This window comes from Lissotriton helveticus, chromosome 6 (genome assembly GCF_964261635.1).
Source record: "Lissotriton helveticus chromosome 6, aLisHel1.1, whole genome shotgun sequence".
NCBI classification, from domain to species: Eukaryota; Metazoa; Chordata; class Amphibia; order Caudata; family Salamandridae; genus Lissotriton; species Lissotriton helveticus.
Window position 1 is genome coordinate 834,398,538 of NC_136067.1, and position 24,199 is coordinate 834,422,736.

Here is a 24,199-nt window from a genome sequence, read left to right on the forward strand (position 1 = left end):
AGTATAGAGTCGCGCTAGAGAGGCTGCATTGTTGTGGGCGTTTTCCGGGCCGGGAGCCGCCTAGGGAGCTAGCACACAGTGCTCGTGCATGCGTGTAGAGACCGGGAGCGGTCTGCGCATGTGCGGGGGAGTAGTGTCTCCGACCGCGCATGTGCGGTACGCCGTTTTGTGGGCACATAGGATTAATCATGCCGAAAAACAGGCTGGGGGCATATTTGGAATACAAATAATGCTTAGGGGCTGAAATTAATTTAGAGTATGGGACAATCTATGTGATTATGAAGAACCAAACGGCAGTGTGTGGTCCTGATCTTGACACAGGGAGGCAGAGGACAGTTATATCATTTGGGGCATCGGGAACAATTATTGATGGGTCAATGAATTCCAAGGGATGGCATCGTTCAATCCCTGGGTGGCTGTGGAAAGGCGGTAGATCCACCGTTGTTCTGCGTACAGCAGTTTTTTATCATTGTCCACATTACCTTCAGGGACCTGTTCTATGACTGTCCAAGGTAGGTCATTGGGTGTGTGACCTTCAGTGATGAAGTGGTTGGTCATTTTGCTTATGTTCTTTTTACATCTTACGGTGCTTCGGTGTTCAGTTATTCGTGTCTTTATTTTCCGTGTTGTCATTCCAATGTACCGGAGCCCACATCTGCACGTAATCAGGTAAATCAGGTTGCGTGAGTTGCAATTGGTGTGGCTGCGTTGGATCCACACCTTGTTCGGTTCCAGGTCCAGAGTTTTAGTATGGGTGGTGATGTGGCAGATATTCTATCTGACCCATCATTCCAAGCTGATTTCAATATCTCCAGCACCATCGCACAAACAACTGATTGGGAGAGCTTAACCGAAAAAAAGCGCAACAGGATACGCACTATTCTTCATGGGACAATCTTGACACAATACCTCAGAACCAACACGGCACCCAGGGGCCTTCTAGTAACTAATGCACCCAGGATCTTCCTCGATGACCCCACTTTCAGGAAGGACTGGGCCCAGATCGCCTGGCACTGCACCAGGGACTGGATGATCCTTATTATAAAAACAGCAAAACGCCTCTCAGAAGCCTTCCTAATAGAAATTCAAGCCACAGAAAGCCATTTCAAAGCTACCATAACCGCTTATAAAAAGAAATTGGACGATCAAAATAAGGATATAAACGAATATAAAGAATACCTGACCCAGGCCAAAATAAAGAAATTCGATAAAGATTTGAAAAAATTCAGTTACGCCAAAGTCTATCCATATTCGGAGGAAGATTATATCCCTCCAAACAAGAACACCAGCATGTCCAACACCTCAGGGGATGACAGCTCTATCTCCAGTGACTCCAGCACTGGCTCAAGGAAACGGGGAGGACGCGGGAGACGTGGACAACGCTGGCAGAACATTTGGCAAGGAGGACAACCGGGACAACTCCACGGCTTCCCACCAAATTTCGGCCCCATGCAAAATCCCTATTTTGGCTTCCCGCCCATGTACCCTCCGGGGCCTATGCCGCTATTTGCAGGCCACCAGGGACCACACATTCCTTTTTTAGGACAGGGCAGAAGAGCACGGGGCAGAAGAAGAACAAACCCACAACAACCACAAGTACACTGGGGTGGAGAGGAGAACCCGGTCAGCGCGAACACACGCCAGAAGACGAAAGAGGGAACCCCGGGAACCAGCAAACAATGAGACCAAAAGACCAACCCTCATTGGTCTTCAACCTGTCCAGCACACCCCTGACCGCCAATGAACAATTAGTACTTGAAAAGGGTTTATCGTTTGTCCCAACAACGAGACTTGATAAATTCAAATTACATGTGGAACTGGCACAGTTCTTCAGAAAACTAAAACTGAAGTCATTTTTTGAAAAACCAATTCCCGAAATAGAACCAGCCCATGACAACCCCAATGTCACTGGACTCCGACCAAAATCCACGTTTGTACCACCACCATCTGCCGTTCCCCCCGAAATCACGACATTCGAACAGGATGTGTATACCGATGTGGAGAGATTAACTCCTAGTAATCACTTCAACAAACTATCGTGGGAAGATCGAAAGATCCTACAACGTCTGCAAGACAATCCCTTGATCATTATAAAACCGGCAGACAAAGGAGGAGGCATCGTCCTTCAAGACAAACAAGACTACGACACGGAGTGTCGCAGACTACTAAGCGATAACAGGAATTATCGACGACTGGAACAAGACCCTACTAATGAATTACGGACCACAATTCACACGTTAGTCAAAAGGGCAGCAGATGCTGAACACATTTCCAAACAGGAAGCAGATTACCTCTGCCCCCAAAACACCAGAATTCCGTATTTTTACACTGTTCCAAAAATACACAAGGGGGTCAGCCCCCCTCCTGGAAGACCCATTGTGTCAGGCATCAATTCCCTACTGGAACCACTGTCACGTTACTGTGACTTTTTCTTGAATCCCTTGGTACAGTCGACACCAACATATATCAAGGACACCAAGCACCTCCTGCAGGTCCTAAATAACAAATAATTCAACCCAGCCACACAACTTTTGGTAGGCCTGGACGTGGAGAGTCTGTACACCAGCCTCCCACAAGATGCCACTCTCAAAGTACTACACGACATCTTGATGGCAACAAACTGGGATTACCACACCCCCAGGGCATTCATACTGGCATGCGCCCCCCTGGCACTCAAAGAAAACTACTTTGAGTATGATGGCACCATCTACCTTCAAACTAATGGGACGTCTAGGGGCAGAGTCTTCGCTCCCAGCGTGGCGGGGCTATACGTCCACCATTTTGAAGAGTGCCACATTGCGACAGACACCAACCCCTACATCAACCATATCCTGAGTTGGCGCAGGTACATAGATGACATCCTGATGATCTGGCAGGGTTCCCAAACTGACCTGGACACATTCATGATCTGGCTAAACGAAAGGGACCCATACCTCAGGTTCACCAGCACGGCCAGTAACAGCCATCTCCCTTTTCTAGACTTGGACATTACAGCCAAGGATGGCACCTTGATCACGACAACTTACTATAAACCAACTGCGAGGAATTCACTACTTGACTTCACCAGCTTCCACCCCCGCCCACTCAGAGAGAACTTGCCTTACGGACAGTTCCTGCGCATACGCAGAAACTGCACCAACATCTCGGACTACAAAAAACAGTCCGCCGAATTGGCCACCAAATTGGAACAACGTGGTTACCCCAAGTCCATCGTCAACAAAACTCAGAAGAGGGCGAGAAACCAGAATCGTGAAGCTCTCCTTGAGACTTTTACCAAGGACCAAGACACTCAACCCATCACCTGCGTTACGACCTATAACACAGCATCAAACGAAGTGTCAAGAATCATAAAAAAGCATTGGAGAATAATCAATTCAGGACAGAGGAAATGGGACACCCCCAGATTCGCATACAAGCGAAGCAGCAATCTCAAGGACCGTCTGGTCAGTACCCGCCCCAGACCACCACCGCAACCTGCCACCAACACCCTTCTTAATATATGGGGCCTTCCCAAGGTCAGCGGACATTACCCTTGCAATGACTGCAGTGTGTGTCACCTCACCACCCATACTAAAACTCTGGACCTGGAACCGAACAAGGTGTGGATCCAACGCAGCCACACCAATTGCAACTCACGCAACCTGATTTACCTGATTACGTGCAGATGTGGGCTCCGGTACATTGGAATGACAACACGGAAAATAAAGACACGAATAACTGAACACCGAAGCACCGTAAGATGTAAAAAGAACATAAGCAAAATGACCAACCACTTCATCACTGAAGGTCACACACCCAATGACCTAACTTGGACAGTCATAGAACAGGTCCCTGAAGGTAATGTGGACAATGATAAAAAACTGCTGTACGCAGAACAACGGTGGATCTACCGCCTTTCCACAGCCACCCAGGGATTGAACGATGCCATCCCTTGGAATTCATTGACCCATCAATAATTGTTCCCGATGCCCCAAATGATATAACTGTCCTCTGCCTCCCTGTGTCAAGATCAGGACCACACACTGCCGTTTGGTTCTTCATAATCACATAGATTGTCTCATACTCTAAATTAATTTCAGCCCCATAGCATTATTTGTATTCCAAATATGCCCCCAGCCTGTTTTTCGGCATGATTAATCCTATGTGCCCACAAAACGGCGTACCGCACATGCGCGGTCGGAGACACTACTCCCCCGCACATGCGCAGACCGCTCCCGGTCTCTACACGCATGCGCGAGCACTGCGCGCTAGCTCCCTAGGCGGCTCCCGGCCCGGAAAACGCCCACAACAATGCAGCCTCTCTAGCGCGACTCTATACTCATGCGCACGCACTCCCAATGCGCCCAAGCTCCCGCCAGGCACCATGACTCGGACATCCGAGTCTCTTTTCCATTGCCTCCTAAACCTACAGGTGCATTGAGTTATCCAATTAACCGGACTACTTAAACCCTGGGGAAACGACCATTCCTCACCGGTATGCGAAGGAGGCACTACAGGTCCAAAGCAGGCTCTACCCAGAAAAGCTGTGAGTATGAGAAAACAACCACCACGACTCCTGGTAAGCGCTCTTTTTCTCCCATACAGGTCTCCCTAATCAGTATGGCAAATGTTTGTCCCCTAGGGTCAAGCCCTTGCCACCTCCCAACCTTGAGGTCAGACTGAGCAAAAACTAGCGTAAGAGTGCAATCATGCGCCGCTCTACACTTAAGCACAATGTTTTTCTCCGTCTCTTAATCACCTCACCTCGAGTTACAAGTGCGATTCTCACAGTGTTGGTACCACCAATACCATCACACTTTAGTCGCCTATAGCCCACTTGAACCCGCTATAGTGACGGCAATCAGATGTACGCATCTCTGCACATCCATATGACTCTATTTTTTCCCTTGTATGTTTTGTCTTTTGTCTTAAATGTTACGTGTACAGGTGGTCTTGAAAAGGGAATCCCCCTCTCACACATAGATACACTTTAGGGCGTGTAGACACATAGTCCAAAACACACTCCCACTAGTTACTTACACTCACCCTTTTTATTTAGGTCCTGACGAAAGCCAGCTTAGTCATAAGGCACTGGCTGAAACATGTTGACCCATTGGATGTGAGAGGTCGTAACTCGCCTCTTACATCCCACTGCCTTATTTTTAACCGCTGACGGAGGCCCAGGTATTAAAGTCTAATTTTACCTTCGGGTACTGGGACCGCCGTTCGGCCGTTTTAATATCACCTTCATTACTATCTTCACTGCACACTCAGCAATATACCAGCTCCGCTGTAGTCAGGCGTTGAAGCACACCCGGGGCACGCTAGGTGCTACTGGGTGGGCCCGATGATGAAGCATGCCACCAACTAGGTTGGTGGGTGAGGGCTTTATGAACACACCTGCCAGGTGTTCCCACTCCGTGACGAAACATACCAGAGTCTTCTCCATTTTGTTTTTATAACTTAAAGTAAATATGAGCTAGTCTCTTTTTGATTAACCCACAAATTACCCGGGGACAAGGACTAGCTTTCTGGTCCTACCTCTCTCTCTTGATTACGCATCGCATCAGTTAATATTTGCCTTTGACAGGGAGGCCTCTTTGAAGTGTGCCCCATGTCTCATATGTATAACCTCTGCAGACCGGTCAACCAGGATTCAACATTCAAGGAGAATTTGACACCGTAATGTCAAAAAGGAAGCTCACAGCTCTACCCTACATATTCTGTCAAGTTCAGCTAGGTAATCTCTACCCAGTCTGGTCAGCCCATTGGTTGTAACTGGGAGGCATGTCACACCCATTCATACCTATTCAAATTGTAATTACTGGCCAGAAGAAGTGGGAGAAAAAATTTAAATGGGCCTCCAGAGAATTTAGGCAGAGAAAAGCTAATATTCTAAAAGTAAAATGTTCTTAATATTTATTAAAATCCAACTTAACCACTAAATTATATTTTTAAAAGCTAATAAAAATAGTGATTTAATTATTCTTTTAGCTATTTCCTAGCCAACATTAACACTATTAATGGCAATATTGTAACCCAGTACATTCCTGTAGAACAGCCAGCCTTGCTACAGTCAAAACATTTTGGGGTCTTTTAATTGTAAGGACATGTTTAACATTAAATTCATACATGTCTTACTTTATATACCATGCACCTTGCCTTATGGTCAATAAGGCCTTCATGGGGTGACTTATACATATTTAAAAAGAAGGTTTTAACTTCTAAAAAGGGAGTACTTTGACAAGTTAAATGTGCAGATTTAAACTGCAATAGTCAGGTTACAAATGCTAGGCATGCAATCATGTTTGCACTGTCACTGTAGTGGATGGCACAATGGGTGCTGCAGCCTACTAGTGACATTTAACCTACAGGCCCTGTACTCCATTCAAATTACAGTCAATCCCTACAGTTAGCATGTTAAAATTGTCCTTTGGAAGGAACATGTTCAGGATCTGAACATCCAAAATTGGCCTGAGCCCTCCATCCTTCTTGGGCTCCAGAAAATAGCAGAAATAGCACCTGCTGCCTTTCTCGTTCTCAGGCACCCTCTGGACTATATCTCTTTGATCAGTAATGACTGAAGCTCTCTGACAAGAATGGGGGCATATTCTGTTGAAGTCTGGGTGAAAAAGGAGGAACTGGAGGAAGGGACGGAATGAGGTAGGTGTGGGTTTGAGTAACAGGGAAGGGTGTAACTTTGACAGATTATCTGCAGGACCCATTAGTCTTGGGTAACTGTGTGACAGCTTGGTAGGGTAAAGGTGTATTCAGTCCCTCAATGTCTGTTAGTAACTCCCAAAGGGGGAAGTAGAGTGGGCTTGTGGTGGCTGCAGGGGAAGTGGAAAACTAATACCTGCCATGCTGATGTTGGACCTGTCCTCCGCAACCGCGATGACCCCTGGAGCCCTAAATGAGCTGGTTGGGCAGTCCACATTTGTCAGTAAAATCATTTTGAAAGTGTGTACAACACAGACAGAAGCTTTGGAGCAGAGCTCTGGATCCACTTCAAAAGCATCTTAAAAAAAGGAGCTGATGTCAGCGCGCAGGGGTGACATCAGTTCTGGAGGCAAGGCCACTGCGGGATAAATTGACACCACCTACGGGCCCACAGAAGCAATTGCTGAAAAGTTTACGGATCCAGTCTGATGCCTCTGGGAATTCATAAAATGAGGAATTTGCAGTATCTATCACAAGGTTCTTATAGAGGACTTCACTAAAAACTCACTGCAAAAATCTTGAAGGAGACGTACTGGATGCCACTTAAGATCCTTAAATCCTGTTACGTTCCTGCAGCCCTCAGCCTATCAAAGTTTTAATTGAACATTAAAATGATTGTCCAATTACAAGCGCCATCTGTGTCTGATTAGTTGACTAGTTTGTAGGATCACTGCACAAAAGTGGTTATACTTACTGCCTGTTCTGACGACTGGAATGTACGGCAGCAGGAAGGACCTCCACTTCTGTCTGCCTTGGTTAAGTTTTCATTCAGTGCTGCAGCTGTGATTCAGGGAAGGGGCTTTATTTCTGTTTCCACGGTTTGCCTTCAGGTGTTCTTTGGCCTATCTTTTTTTGTTTTCCTTCAGGGGTCCAATGGACAGCTGTTCTTGTGATGGTGCCTTGCTCTCTTCTGATGGTGTGTCCTATCCATCGCCATCCTTTTCTCATAATGATGGTGTCCACGCTCTCTTGCTTGCATTTGCTGAGCAGTTCCTGGTTGGAGACGATTTGTGACTAGAAAACACGCACAAATCTTTTCAGGTCACAGGTTTGAAAAGCTGACAGTTTGGTGATGTCACTTTTGATCATCCGTCAGCATTCAGATTTCAGTAGATATATTTACTGATAAGGTATGGTAACTTAAGTGTTAGATCTCCAAATGAGGCTCTTTGAAACCTCTGTGCTCCTCTCCAACCACTGAAATCGCTTCATCATTCGTACTGCATCCAAGTCTCTTAACACACGTCTTTGATATGGCTCATTTCCTTTTAACTGTAGTGGAGTGGACAAAAGAAAAATACAGCGCTGTCCCCGAAGCTAATGCAAGAGATACCCAGGAGTAAAATAAACTTTTTTACTCGTCTTAGTAATGCCATATTGTGCAATCCATAAACGTTAGAGCCATACCTTGCAGTAACAGATCAAGTCAAAAAATGTCCACTGGAGATGGCTACAACACTGGTGGCTACAACACTTTCTACAACACTGGTTCCAAGAGTTGCCTCAAAAACACGCCTTTAAAAAACAGCCTGGGCAAACTACATGTGGCCAAAAGAGGTGGCATTTTGTTAACTTAAATCCTAGGGATTAACAAAACTTGTTCAACCTGTAGATTTCAATCTGCTGTTCGTGCGCTTTGAATGTTTCACATGGTTTGAATCAATATTTTAAAGAAATAAAATATGGTACTGAGGAGCAGTTCACTGTCAGTAGTATGTATATATCTCATCTTGACCCAGTGTATGTCAGTAGCCTCCCTCATTGTTCAGTGTATGTCAGTGGCTTTCCTCATTGTTCAGTCAGCACCAGTGCGTCTAGTGAGTCAACAAAGTAGGTATGAAAATAGCTGAAAGTATTCAAGGACCGTCTGAACACCATGGCCCCTTCCAATGGACGCCTCCATTTCCTGTAATTTAGCACATCCCTTTTTCAACACAGGTTATTAAATATTAATGCTCGCCCCTTACCCAAACTCCCCACCTACCGCTCCCCCACCAGTTACATTTAGTAGAGTGAATGACCCAAAATGACTGGACATTTTAAAAACTCCACTGACACAATTTCTACTACAATTTTTAACAAGCATTTGCAATGCAATAGGTCTCGCATTGGGAAAGTTTGAGCTATTGGTATTGTAAATGACAAATATTTTATTTATGTGTTGGTTTTGAAAGTAGCAAAATTAATAGTTTTGTCATTTACAATGCCAATAGTTTTAACTTTCGCAAACGTGACACCTATAGCATTTGTAATGCAATATGTGTTGTATTTACATGACTTAGATGTATTAATATTACAAATAACAATGGCTTTTATTTATTTTTAATAATTAATACTTAAATAAAAGTTATTGTAATTTATAATGGCAATAGAAATTGCCTGCCTCTGATAATGCAAATTAAACAGAGTTAAGACCAGACAGGTTATGCCAATCTTATATGTTCTGCCACCCGGGAGGCCGTTATTTAAACAGAATTATTGGTTCGAAGATGGGTCCCACTGTTACACTTTTATTACAAGAAAAACACACTTGTAGTTTGCTAGGTTAATCAACACTCATATTCTAAAAGTTAATTCACTTTTGTGCCCAACCTGTTTCTAGAAAGAGTTCTATGAAATGGTGTGATGGTGGTTTATCATGTTATATTGGTACTTTGCATGTCAGCTTGCTGGTTCATTTCTTGAAAGACTACTATACACAAAGTATTGTTCTTGATATACAATTAGATGCAAGTAATAATTTCCTGTGGCTGAACTGCAGACTGTGATCAAATTGTGTGATTCTAGGCAAATCGCTTCACTTCTCTGTGTCTTTTTTTCATTTGAAAGCAGAATTTTAAAAAGTCCAGACGTTAATCGAGTTCAGAGTGCTATTAACAAAATATAATGTATAAATGGTTTATTAGCCTGTTTCATGCTGCTCATACATGCTGGTAAAAAAAACATCGTGATTTTAATGAGAAACATTAACCCCCTCTCCCCTTCCCAGTTTCTCTCCTTTGTTCACTTGTTAAAGAGTGAAAATGGCATCTCGCGAGGTAGAGCCCAGCTGTGATGTCAAGAACACTGGGCACGTGCCCCCCACCTTCTGTTAGAAGACTGCTTCATCGCAGGTGTTCACGCCCTTCTATGTTCGCATCACTGAAGGTAAATAATACACGTGTTTCTAACCAAGTGTTTTACCTGTGACGGTCGCAAAGAGTCTCGCTCTCCACCAATAAATGCCAGTGGGGGCCACATGTAATTACCAGGGCAGATAAACCGCTGAAGCAGAACTAGCGCAGGCTCTCCATTTCTGCCCACTCTGAAATAGCTGCTTGTTGACCTTCCTGCCCACGGTTTTGGGTTCCTGTGTTTTTTGTTTTTGAGACGTTTGTTTGCCCTGGCATCTCGTGCTTGTGTTATGAATACTCGTAGTCAACGAATGCTGTAGTCAGCTTGCACGCGTAATATCTGGAATGCATAGATTCTTTGCAGTTCCTTGCAGCATTGTTGACTTATGTGGCACTCTCTGCGCCCTATAACTTTTGTGTTGCTTGACTTTCGGGGAAGCAGTACGCTGCCCGGCTTGCCCTTAAATTGTTCACCAACAGCAGGAAAACTTGCATCGTACAAACATGGATACATAATGAAGACATATAAAAACCAGCCTGCTTATCAGCGCCGCGCGCCTCGTGAACAGCAGACTCCCCCTGCATTCCAAAGGAACTGCTCACGAGGCGCGCGACGCGATCCGATTCTTTGGACAGGAGCGGCGGTGAAAGATGAGCTGAATCTGGTCAGAGGGACCCTGCGGCCCGCGCCTGCCTACCGTAAGGTTCAGTCTCTAAGTGACGTCAGGCGGGCGCACGCACTTCCGCGCTGACGCAGAGTGTTCTTGGCCGCTTCTCCGGCTCCGCTTGCTGATGGCGTACAAGAGGCGATGGACGGCACTGGAGCCCCTGGCCGCGTCGCCCCCACCCGCCGTAGCAGCACTGAAGCCCCTGGCCGCATCGCCCCCGCCCGCCCATCCATCCATCCATTGGGAGCCAGGCAGGAGGAGCCCACAAGAAAACAGGGATCCCAGCAAGAAAAGAGCCCGGTGAGGTAAGGGGGGGGGGGGGGGGGGGGAGCGTGTCTGTATGCAGTGTGTGTGCGTGTGTGCCTGCCTGTGTGTGTGTGTGAGTGTGGCTGTGTGCGCGCGCGCGACTGCATGGCGGCATGGCTGACTTCCTGGGAATCTGAGATAGGATATGTGCCGGCCGTGCGCGCCCACGAGGTGCAATCGGCGCGTGTCCGAATCCTGTCTCAGATTCCCAGGAAACTGAACACAATAGTTGGCGAGCTAGACCGCATGCTACGCATGCGCAACTCTAGCTCGCCCTAAAAAACGTTCTAAAATATTTGCTCATTAGCAGTCAGGCTGATGCTAAATGAAAAAAAGATGCACAATTTGTGTCACAATTATTTTGCTCAAACTTTCTCAAAAAAGGTGCTAATTACTACCCGTGCTAATGCTAAATGACAATATATACAACTGTCTGAAGTTGGCCAAGATGTAGGTCAACATCAAAGTGTTACAGGAGTACAGAAATACCAATAAGACACTTCCAAAAGTGAGTCTACTCAAAATCACTTTCGCTAAACTTCACACAATAGTATGTGTTGGACAACTCCAGTCCCAACATGCCAGATCAGACTCCCCCATATGATTTTTGGTTCTAAATGGAAGTCACATAAAGTCGAAAGATATTCCAGTCAAGTTTGTAGGTTACGTAACAGGCAGGGTGACAAATAACAAAATATTGCCAAAATATGGAAAAAAAACAATCAACTTGAACTTACACGCCACTTAGAACATTTATGGACTGTGTCTTTAAGCCATATCCTGTGTCCTCCATGTTAGAAATAATTCCTAGAACATTTATATTGGCACCTTTCTCTCCAAAGTCTTTATCACTGTACATTATCATGTGTGAAGTTGAAAAATCCTGTTGGAGCATAATAAGACATTGGTTAACAGATGCTGCCATAAACAATTATACAAACATTGAAAAAGAAATAATGAGCACTCACGGCTACGATGGGACGAAAAGATTGCAGCTGGTCATTGTAGCCACCCCAATCATGCCAATGTGGATAATCTCCTTCTTCGAGCAAATACTGATGACCTTCAAAACCTGGCTTTTCATAACCGACCCAACTAAAGAGTGAAAAAGAGGTATAGCTTTGCTGTAAAGTGAATAGTTTTGAACTTCTAACAGATGCACTAAAAACGATGCACAATTAATTTGATTTGCAATCCCCAGTTTAAAAGATGCTTTACAGAAAATAAGGGTATAATTGGTTAAATGAGATTACCAAAAGACACATTTGAAGCTGGTTGTGGATGCTCAAAAAACTGGTCAATATATAGGAGCGGGGAGACAAAGCCAATAAACTCCATGCTTGGCTTGAAAGGGAGACCAGGGGGCGAAGTTCGGTCAGGGAAATTGAGGACAGTGACGGCGTTACACGAGTGACCAATGATGATATTGTGGAATATTGTGGAAGCTTTCGCTACATATTATGAAGGGGTATACGCATCTGTGACCCAAATGTCTGAGGAGTATTATGCTGATCTACTGTAACACATAGCTCTTCATAGGCTTTGCAAAGAAGACAGGGACACTCCAGACGGGGACTTGACCGTTGAAAATATAGCCTGGGCATTACAAGTCCTACAGTTGGGCAAGGCGGTGGGTTCGAGCACTGTGCCTGTGGAGCTTTATAAATGAATTATGGATAAAGTGGCAGAAAACATGCTAGCCATGTTACATGCTGCGAGAGAGGAGGGGTGTTTGTCACAGACCAGAGGGCTGCGACTACTGTAGTGATACTAAAGAAGGGCGAGTCTTCAGTGTAGTGCACCTCTTATAGGCCCATCTACTTACTAAACTTTGAGGTCAAAGTGCTGGCAAAGGCCCTGTTGTCCCAGTTGCGATCCGTACTTACCAAAGTTACCATGGGATGGAGATAATACCAGCATCGCCCTTTGCAAGCTACAGAGGGGGATCTCCGAGGAGGAGTTGGCAGTCCCTGACATTCTCAAGTACTATTGGGCCACACAACTAATGAAAGTTAACAACTGGGTGTTCACAGTCCAAGCAAAGCTGGTAGTTTGCGTCGATAGAGCTGCTATGCGGAATCAAAGGATACGAAGCAGCTTTGTATAAGAAGCATTGGCATAGGCAGTAGGTCTCTCCTTTTGGACCTTATAAGTGTTTAGCCATGCAACAGTTGATGTTGTTGCACCAAGGATATTGTGCTGACTAACTAAACACATATAAGGTCCAGAAGGCAAGACCTATTGGCTATGCCAATGCTTGATGGGGGTGCTACAGCACAAATGAACTCAAGGATAAACGCTGAAACCACTACACTGTATTCCATATGAACTGAACGGCTCATCTACGTCATGACAATGCACACTGACCCAGTTTGACCTAACTAACTCGCCTATCCACTGGTGTTGTACCAAGAGTCTTTCTCCTGTAATATTGCCCAGAGGCCGGTGTCAAATCTAAATGAGGACATTGCAAAGATCCATTCGGATATTTAAGGAAACCTGGGCGCAAGCCCAAAATCTGGTGCAAATTCTTTAGACGGATGCATGATTCAAACAATACTGACTGCACAGACTTATCAACCATGATTTCCGATTAATGGAAATTGGACGAGTTCTCCTTTAGGGAATGTGATCTGCACCTAATCTTTACCAACGATTGCATGTGTGTGTGGATTCTGGCTATGGTGATTGTGCTATGTGTCGCTTGCTGTATTATATATGACCATTTATAGTGAATGCCCTTCTGGTATGTTAGCTCACCCTGGAGTCACCAAAGAAGTGAGGACTGGCGTCCGAGGCTATGTCGCCCGCAGTTATGATTTCCCAGTTGCCACACACAAAGTTGACTTCTCTGGAAAGGCTCCAGCACCAATGTGCGTCCTACTGTGCCCTGGACAGGGACTGGAGAACAGATTAGCAGGTTTGCACTACCAAGAAAGGAATTGCTCTTGGCCACTAATGAGTGAGGCTGGTCACAGTGGAGCAAGGACATGGCTTCTTAAAGGTGGCCAACCTTTAACAGGGTCCACATATGGAGGCACTGTGGAAGGCACATCAAGATATTACTGTTGCTCTACAAAGCCACCAGTATACAAGTTTGTCCAGACATTGGAGCATTCCTATTACAAGCCTCAAATCCGAATTGTCTTAAGTGTATCCTTCAAAGTCTCTGCCTTGGCATTTCCTTGGTAGATAAAAGATTGTGGCAAGTCACACCAATTAAAAGCCCAGTTTTGCAGACACCGCACAAAAAGAAGTCAAGCTGACGAATCGACTTGTGGTCATGCCTCCAGGCCCCACCCCGGGAGGAGCCAAACAGCTGGGGGGTAGAAGGGGTGGTGGTTGTTGGGGCAATTCATATCTTGTTCAAACCTCACTAATTATGCTCCTCCACATATGAGATGGGGGCAGTCACAAGGGGTGCAGGCAGGGGAATGCAGCGCTACGATGATGCCCGTCAAAGGTGTCTCCCTGAGCGAGACACGGCCAGCCACATTATTTAAAGATGTGTCCTGATTACATACTCTAGTCGACTGGACACAGTTTACTCCACAGAAGAGTGGCTGCTAAAGGGGTGTACCAAGCATTTTAATGACAATTCTGATAATATTATCATGACACTGTCGTCCTGCGGTCTTGAGGAATATAGGGTTGGGCTCCCGGTGAACAGGCCAGCTGTCTAAAGCTAGTCGGTTAGAAACAGGGCTCCGGAGCAAGCATCTAATGATAAAGATGATTTCTGCACGATGCTTATTTGTGCTGATTGGAACACTGACACTTACACTGCATTTCCAAAGTGAAGATGCTGTCGGTATGGCACTGCGAGGGCACCTGTACTGCACTCTGCACCTGTGACGTAGATGCTCGTAGGAGCAAGGCAATGACTGCGGTGCATTTAGTAACCAGCATTGCTGGATGTCTTGGTCAGAAAGGCCCGTTTCAGCCTCAGCACTGCTGGCCATGCATGTGTAGATAGAATGTTGGGCACAGAGTATAGATGACATTCAACCAGATGCAAGCAGTGAAGGAGGTAGGGAGTGGTCCGGAAGGGGGAGCAGGCAATCGGAGATCGGGAAAGGGAGAGCCAAAAGGAGACAGAGCCCCAAGACCAGAAGATGGACAAGTGGAGAAGAGGGGCAGGCAAAGATTGGACCACGGTGCAGTGGAAAGGCACAGGCAGAGTGGTAGTCAGCAATAGAATTACAAAGGGGTAATTAACAGAGACATAGCAAAAATTGTGCCAACATCTATTTTAGAGAGGTGGCCCTCACTTTTAGCTTGAGGCAGAAAGAGGTTGATGTATGTAAGCTACAAAGGAAAACAAAAGAAAAACAACCTGTGTTTGTATTTTAGAGAAATCCTGGAGCACATAACAAGCTCATGAATTGTTAACGAACCGGATGCTGTGTGCCTCAGTGTGTAACGAGAGCTCATAGCCTTTCCGCCCACCTATTGAGTTTATGGCCAGAGCGCGCTGCCGTCAAAAGATTTATGGGTGGTTGGAACGAAAAGTGAACCATCAAAAACAAGAATACGAAAGAAATGCACTGCAGACATGTCCTGGTTTGTATGTCACATGCCACTCATTTGTGAAGTAAAACTGGGGAGGCCGTGATTGGGGCAGAATCACACGATTTGTGCCCACTTGCTGAGGCTGGGAATAGAACATTATGCACCCAATGCAGTTATTGGCGGGCCTTGCTGCCACTGTTGTAGGCCAGCCCTTGGTCTTTTTGTAATGTGCCCTGTACTATCAACGCCGCGAGGCCGTCAAAGTGAAAGTGATTGCGATCGCGGGCTGTAAGGGTGCCCGCGAGCGATGCACTTAATGAGCCATGATGAGAGAGAAAAGCCAGGTGGCGCCTCTGCTCGTAACTGTGCAAGTAACTGCACGCTCTAGGCCACACAAAAAGCTGTGGTCGGCTTTTTAAAGCCTACTCACTAAATGTCTCGCCAGAGCAGCGCATGCGCTGGCTCAGGCGAGACCTAAAAATGAGCATGCCCTGTCGCCTCTCTCCCAGACAGTGGTTTGTGTGTGGAGGGAGGCACTAAAATACTTACGCTGGGAGGGGAAGATGACAGAACAGACCCAGCTATTGCGCAGCGACCTCTTGCTGGAAGACGGGGCCCAAAGCAGGTTCCCAAAGTAGGCACTGATAGGCATCAAACATCTTGGTGATATGTTGATAGGGCATGCAATGGTGACCTTTGATGTCCTGCACCAAGATTATGGAATGCCAGAGACCGAACACTATAGATACTTGCAATTAAAATATGCCTTATAGCGCCATATTTTGGAGGGAGACTAACTGCCAGAGGCAGCGCCGCTGGGCGACCGCCTCTTTTTGGATCCATTGGGAAGCATGGCAGTCTCTGTGACAAATCAGAAAATAATAAACAATGCTCCAGGTCCGCTAACAGCCATGCACGAGTCCTGGGAGGAGGATGTGGGGACACTTGAGGAAGACGACTGGACAGAGGTTATTCAGAGCCCAAGAGAGGTTGGAATATGGGTGCGCTTCCGGTTGATTTAATTACGGATACTCCACAGGGCATATTACTCCAGGGTACTCATGCACAAGATGGGTAGGAGGGGGTCCTAACACTTTGCCAGAAGGGGATGGACAAGAAGGTACTTTCTTTCATACACTGTGGTCGTTCCCTTTCAAACAGCCCTACTGAACAGTAGTGTTGAGGTCATGACCAGAGTGTTGGGGCAGATGGTCCCACTAGATGCTAAGCAGCTCCTTTTGAATGTCTCGGGAGAGGAGACCTGGCCTAAATATAACAAGCATTTGCAATGCAATAGGTCTCGCATTAGGAAAGTTTGAGCTATTGGTATTGTAAATGACGAATTTTTTATTTATCTGTTGGTTTTGAAAATAGCTAAATTAATAGCTTTGTCATTTACAATGGGGATGGACGGAGTGGGGAGCCGACGGCAAGAAAAAAACGAGTACAATCAGGGAAGCAGAAGGCAAGAAAACGAGGGAAATCAGGAGAGCAGAAGGCAAGACAAGAAACAAGGCGGCTCCAGCTTGACGCGTTCATAATTGTTCGATGTTTGCATGTTGGGGAAAGTGACAAGTGCGGTAAAGCTCTTAAATAAATAGAAGTCGGTGTAAACAACTAATTACTTTCTGGGGGCTGTTTGGGCTCACTCATTTCTTTTACATTTTGATGCGCAAAAGGCCCTGAATGAAGCACCTGCCGGCGGAGCTGGCATCGCAGGCGGGTGGTGCCTTTAAGATGCGGTGGGCACAGATTTCCAGGAGGGTTTGCGCCAGAGGTGCGTGGGGCCACGATTTGTGAGTTTGCTAAGCTCTGCTTAACACCGGGGCTCTCCCCACGGCCCCACACGAGCTTGGCCGATGTTTACTACTATTGTGGTGTTTTTGAGTCCGGCAATTATTTTTAAAATGTGTTTTGTTTTTGGGCGAAATAGAAGTGCGCGTGGAAGCTACACACATGGACCTCTGAAACTAAGAATGTGCTTGAGGCCGTGCTTTAAATGGGCAGGTGCTGTCCGTTACTGACTACCTGCACTTTCATTTGAACGGGGTAGTAACGGCACTTCTCGGCACCTCTGCAAAACACTTAATGTTGGAGTACCGGCACTTTTCGGCACTGCAGTAATACATTAAATGTGAGTACCGGCACTTCTCGGCACCGCTGTAAAACAGTTGATATGAGAGTACCGGCACCTCTGCAATACATTTATTGTGAGAGTACGGGCACTTCTCGGCACTGCGCAATACATTTTAATGTAAGAGTTCCGGCACTTCGCGGCACTGCTGCAATACATTTGACAGTACCGCCACTGCGCAATACATTTAATGGGGGAGTAATGAGTACAGGCCCTTCTCGGCACTGCGGCAATATTTAATGTGAGAGTGCCACTGCTGCAGTATATTTCATGTGAGTACCAGCACTGCTGCAACATATTTAATGGGAGTGTACCGTCACTTTTCAGGAGTAGGCAGGTACTGTAAATAGTGGGCACCTGCACTTCTCAGCACTGCTGCAATACATTGAATGGGGACTGCCTCTGTGCCTGCACTTCTCAGGAGCAAACGAATACTCGCAATAGTAAGTGCCTGCACTTTTAGATTTCCGCTTCAAGCACTGGTCTGAGAAGAGCCCGTGAGTTATGAGCATGTATTGGAAACATTAACCGAACCTAGAATCCTTGCAATTCAGGTTATGTGGTAAAATGCGTGAGGCCTTGGGGTGGGGGTGGGCGGGGGGCAGAGATGTTTCTATAAAGGGGGATGTTATCTAACGCTCGCGCCCAGAGGCGCAGGTAGCTCACTCGGTGCAGACACAGACAGCGCGGCCTCCACGCCTCCCCAGAACCTTCGGAGACGGTGTAGGCAGCACCTCACAGTTCAGCAGGCACTTAAGCCATGACCCTAAAAAACAAGATGTTTAATGTCAGTATCCTTCGAATTTCATAAAATGTTACGCCTCCAACTAGTTACGCAAGACGTCGCTCTGAAAATTGTAACATTTGCTCAACATTAACACAAACATGAGTTAAAAGAGCCAGCCTTCTTCGCGCGGTTGTATTTTCGTGATAACTGCACACTCGGCCAAAATGTGGTGCGCAAGCAGCCAGGTAGTGCGCTTCGCAGCCCCGTAATTGTGTTGGGAGCACTATATGAATGTGGCCGATGCGTCCTCTGGGATTAATGACGCGCGAGGCTGGTATCAAACTGGAACGGAAAATCCACAAAATAATTCCGTCTGCTTAAAAGATCGCGCAGCACAGCCCACAGTGCTCAGTTGTATGACGGGAATTTGCTGCAAGAAATGAAGGCAGGAACCACGCACACAATGTGTTCATTTCCCTCCCCGGGTCAGTCTCAGTCAGCCTGTTTATCAGCGCCGCGCGCCCGTATGCAAACTCCCCCTGCATTCCAAACTCGCGAACTGTTCACGAGGCGCGCGTCGCGATACGGTCTGCCATGCCATGCTGTGGAGACAAGACCTGGCCGCGCGCACAACGTTATCCTATGGGGAAACGCTGCGCGCGGCCAGGTCTGGTCTCACTTAGTCGTTCTCAGACTGCTGAGACGCAGACTATAGATCTCGCAGCGAGAACGCGCTTTCAGCGCGTTCGTCGTAGCGAGACCTAAAAAGATATGGCTGAAACTGGCAGCAATTGTCGCTAAGTATAACATAGCGTGTGCCTGGGGAGCTGGATCCCCTCCCAGACTGGAAGAATGGGAGTCCGACCTGGACTAGTGTCGCAGAGCAGGTGGTCAACCACAATAGGGGTTGCCCCAAGAAATTAGAAAAGGTGTGGGGGCAATTGGTGCACCTATAGAGGCAATTGACCACGAGGATGAGTGTGAGAGGGGAGAGTAGTCAGGTGGTCAACCATAGTAGGGGTTGCCCCAAGAAATTAGACAAGGTGTGGGGCAATTGGTGCACCTATAGAGGCAATTGACCACGAGGATGAGTGTGAGAGGGGAGAGTAGTCATCGAGTAACATCCCTTCCCCTCCTCTTCCCATGCTGTGTCTCTCACCCTACCCTCCTCTTTCCCGCCTTCATTATCCGACTACTTCCCCTGCTCCAACCCCCCCTCCCCTGAATATCTTACCTTGCCTGCTTTTCCCCTTACGTTTTTGTGCTTATTGTTTACCTCGACCTTACAAGTAACTATGTGGCCATGTGTAACCTTTGTAATGATGTAACCTGTAACTATGATCTGATGCTCATGTAAAGCGCTCTGATACCTCCGGGTCTAGCCACCGCTATATAAAACTTTTGAAAATAAAAATAAAAAATAAAAATCCTGAACCTCCATTTGTAATCTGGTACAGTCTCTCCATGATGGTTGTGCTAAATTTCCCATGAGAGCTATTTTGCATCAAATTTATGTCTACTCTTTATCCTACATACGCGGTGAAATGCCTCAATCACTGATTTTTTTTATACTGAGCACGAGTTTTTGTTCTTCAATAAAAAGATTTATATGTAAATAAATATGAGCAGATCTAAGCAGGATTTTAAGGGAATATGAAACGATGGTAGTGAAGGAGCACAGAGAAGTGCACAGAATAGAGAGCAAGAGTGCTAAAATGTAAGATAGCACAGTGAGGGAAAGAGATGACCAGGGTTGTGTGAGAAGTTGAATGAAGAGTGCTTAAGTGAATCGAGGAGAACGAAGGTCACGGATAAACACAAAGGAAAGTCTGCAAAGGAAGCAAAAATGTGTGCAAAAAGGGAAAGCAGCCTTCAGAAGGTAATAAAAAAGGAAGAAATAAGAGAGGGTTATGGGAGCTCCAGGAAGACTAATAGAAATGTTGAATACGAAGTGGAGAAAGAATCATGTATGAAAGGAAGGAAACCAGAGATTAGAACACGAGTCTAGACAGGAGAAAATGAGGGTGAGGATATTTTTATAGCATGGAATGTATGGTAACGACACCAGAACTGAAAAGCAAGAGTATGAAACAGCGGGAATGTTTGATAAAAGACTGGCGATGGAATAAAGATGACACTGAGTTCTGTAGGAGATAGTGGGAGAGTTGTGCTCGTGGGAATAACTGTAAGACAGGAGAGATGTTAAGTTTAGTGATCAATTGTTTCTTGACTCAAAAAATATAAGTACATGTTTAAATAAAAATGAGCAAGTCCATGGAAATACTACGTTTCGAATATGAAAATTTAAACTCACCAAAAAGGGTCATCACAGCCCGAGTGGAAGTGGTAAAGGTGTAGGTCATTATCCACTGTTCAGCTATTCATTAAAATTAAAAACGGAGTCACATGAAATATTTAAATAGTTTCGCATATGGTGGACATTCTGGTGTCCTGATTCTATCATATCTCTCAGCTGCATTTGTTCCTGTTAACTAGACGGCCTTTCTGGGCCATTTTCCTCAGACCAGTTTAGGAGTTCCATGTTAAGGTGGTTTACATAATTTCCGTCAGACAGAAATACGATTGTCACCTTACTCCTGTCAATCAACATCGCTTTTGTAAGGTTTAACAATCCTCTTTATTGTCTTCTATTTTGCACCATCTTGTATTCTCTCTTTACGTACACGCTTAACATACAACAATGTAGTGGTGTTGTATAAGAATCAGTACCATGATGCTTCCCCTGGCTTCCCTAGGCCAACAGTGCATTCATACAAGCGTGTAGAAGGCTAATTGGTTGAAACTGAATATAAATAATTCAGAGATTGTGATCATGCACAAACCCTAAACTCCACCCCTTCAACCTATTCCTATAGTTTCAGCGAAGAGAGCTGGCTTCCTGGATGACTGCAATCTTTGATATGTTTTCGTTTTCACATTCCAACATAATGGTCACATCCTGCTTCATTAATCAAATTAATTAAAAGGTGAGTCTTTAACTTTCTGACACTCCTGCATATTCGTCGAAAAATAGCTGTCATATAGTTCTCCTGTGTGGTCTGACAACAGCAATAACATCTATTATGACCTCCTATGATTTGTACAAGAAGGATTCCAAGATGCAATTGTTTAGTTCTTGATGAGGAGGGCAGAAGTGACTGAAATTCATGTACAGTCGAGATCATGGACATCTGAATACACAACAGATGATTTAATACCACTAGCAATCATTTCTACTTTCTCAAGTTCACTTGTTATCTTCTGGCAAGAGCTTATGTTTTGTTAGTTGCCGATTAACGTTACACGTCAAACATGGGGGAACAAATGGTTTTAGCATTACATTTCGCTTGATGTTCAAAAGTCTTTCTTTGCAGAATGCAGAAAAAAATAGATTTATTGTAGAGATAGGCAAAAGTAATTTTTACAAGAAATATATTGTCAAGCAAAAAAACTGTAGCGTGGGATGCCAGATGCTCTCCTTGTCTCTTCTTAAGAAGCTCATCTTGGAGGAACAGTGCTAGCACCCACAGAGCTGAAGTTACAGAAACTTCAGGAAATAGCAGTTGCAAGTCCAGGCAGAGCCACAAGAATGCCTGCACACCTTACAGTAGCCATGATTCTTTTTAGAATATCCAGGTTTGTCGGAATTAGAGGGAAGACAAAGGACTTCCCAGACCAATAGGTCATGAGACAGTCACACAGGAATTTTACCTGCTGGTGATTCAAGAAGCAAAGTTCTTGCATTTGATTTTCATGTTTGTGGAAAAGGCCATGTGTGTGAACACATCAGTGGAAGATAGAAGAGAGAACTCCATGTCTGAACTCTAGTTCATGGGATGTTTGTGGGCATCTGTTCAAACTTGCTACAGGCTGGCTGAGCGCCACACAATTTAATATAGAGCACCAAAAGGAAGATAGTCTGAGATATATCCAATATCTAGGGCTTCTTTGTCACTGGCAGAGTGGAGAGTAATGCATTCCTTCCTACGCATTGTCTAAAATAAATTGCTGGAGGGATGAATACATTGAGATGGGCTTCAATTAATGGGCTAATTACTGGTCCAGCACTTACCACAGACAAAGCTGTATGGCTGCCATTTGGGTCAGGTGTGAGTAAATATGTTAGCAGTGTTGGGACAAATAAGTTGGCTTCCTATGGCACATGGAAAGTTTAGTCTATGGTTTTAGTGCAGTGAGACAATAAAGTACATGTAAATCTACTGATTACAGTGCCAGCATCCAAGTGAACGTTCTGAACATCTTAATCATGTAGACCCAGAATGGAACTGAATATGATCTTTCTCTTTGTGACTAGAAAGTAGCAGGAGTAAAATAATCCCCCGTCTTTCCTCAACACAAGAGCTGAACTGGTTCTATAGTTATTAACACTGCAAATAATTGAGAGTGCCCATGAGCCCACGGGAGCGCTAACCAAGGAAAGTTGTGGGTATGGAACATTTCTGAGATTGGTGTGGGGGTGCCTAATAATAAGCAAGATATGCACTCATGCTGTGGAACAATGTAGTTGCTGCATATAGCATGCATGCACAGAGCAGACTATGTGTGGCTTTATGACCACTATGAAGAAACAGTTTACGGTCATCAAAATTGTATGGATAAGGACACAGCCAAAACTCAAAGGTATAAGGGTCTCCAACATCATCTACCTAACATTGGGAGACATTTAACACATAAGAAAATACAGGTCACCACCAACTTCAATGGCTTACTTTGAACTTCTATGGTGACCACAAGCCACTGATAAGGAAGTAAGGAAACCGTGAGGTTCAAACTCGTTATGTAGATTAAACTATTCTTGTGACTATATGCCACTGATAAGGTATGACAACCTACTAGTACTGGTCACGATAACATTTTAAAATTATAGATACGGACTGCAAAATGATACCACCTCAAAGAAACTTTCTTTCAGCTCTATAGAAAATGAACTAGTCCTGAAACGTGTAATGTGGAATTAGGTACCTCTTCTGAAACCAGCCCATCTTGGGAAGCAGGAAAATACATTCCTAGAGGTTACCACTACTGCCCAAGATACAAATATCCATTCAAAAATCACCAACCAATAACTATCCAAGTTCACAAATCCCCATATCTTGATGGGACCATAACTCAGCCAAGAGTCACTTACATCACATACAGTCCTGAAAAGAACAACGTTCAGTAACATGCACTTCATGAACACCCAAGGAGCTGAGCATAAGCCAGAAGAGAATGCAATAACTTGCCAGTATTCTCAATGTAGGAGAGTGGGGTCTGCAATCCCATGGCCACCCCAGATTTTTGCTTTTTGCTTCACTGGTTTACGACTTTCCCTGGCTGTGGGCCTGCTAATCAGACCCACAGCCTAGCTGTTCTCTCTCTAAATTGACAAGCATGTACCTTAGGTGCATTTACCAATTGGTACTGGGCCACCTTATCAGTCCCTGTACAGTATACCTTAGGTATCCAGGGCATAGGTGTAGCCAGGGCCTACCAGGGGCTGCAGCATGTATTATGCCACCCCTGGCTGGCCACCCAAATCTGACACAACTGGCTGCACGACAGCTGGGGCAAGGTGGTGTAAACACCCTTTGCTTTAGATATAGTATTCCTATATCTAACCCTAAAATGGACACATATATTCCAATCAGTCACTCCTAGGGCAGGCCTTATCAATCCTGAAGGCAGAGTGCTTGGAATTATGTGAGATGGTGCTCTGGCATGAGCTGAGCCCGTTTGCAGCTTGCGGAACCAAGTCCTTATAGCTGTTCCATGATAACGCTATACCATATACTCTTAAGTGCATTATAATCCTCGCAGTTAAATGCTAACTTTGGCATAGCATTATCAAAACATGTCGAGTAAGGTGTCATACGAATTGGAATACTAACCCCTCGCCAATTCTGGCGACGGGGTTAGCATTCCACCCTTCTAGAGGGACACGACATGTATGTAACTGTAAACCCCGGATAAAGTTAACTCAAGCCTCAGCATCACAAAATGGATGCTGCCACCACAGACACAAGTCTGACCTCCTGCT

At 45.4% G+C, this 24,199-nt stretch overlaps 1 protein-coding gene across 3 annotated transcripts in view; it reads right to left on the bottom strand.

The window, feature by feature from the left end:
• CRYBG1 (crystallin beta-gamma domain containing 1) overlaps positions 1 to 24,199 on the bottom strand; it is a 1,049,447-nt gene that overhangs the window by 139,749 nt on the left and 885,499 nt on the right. For all 3 annotated transcript variants that reach the window (XM_078648430.1, XM_078648432.1, XM_078648431.1), the window contains 2 exons: positions 11,755 to 11,881; positions 11,524 to 11,669 (listed from right to left, as the gene is read on the bottom strand). In XM_078648430.1, coding sequence (XP_078504556.1) covers positions 11,524 to 11,669; positions 11,755 to 11,881 — 273 coding nt within the window. The remainder of the gene's footprint in view (positions 1 to 11,523; positions 11,670 to 11,754; positions 11,882 to 24,199) is intronic.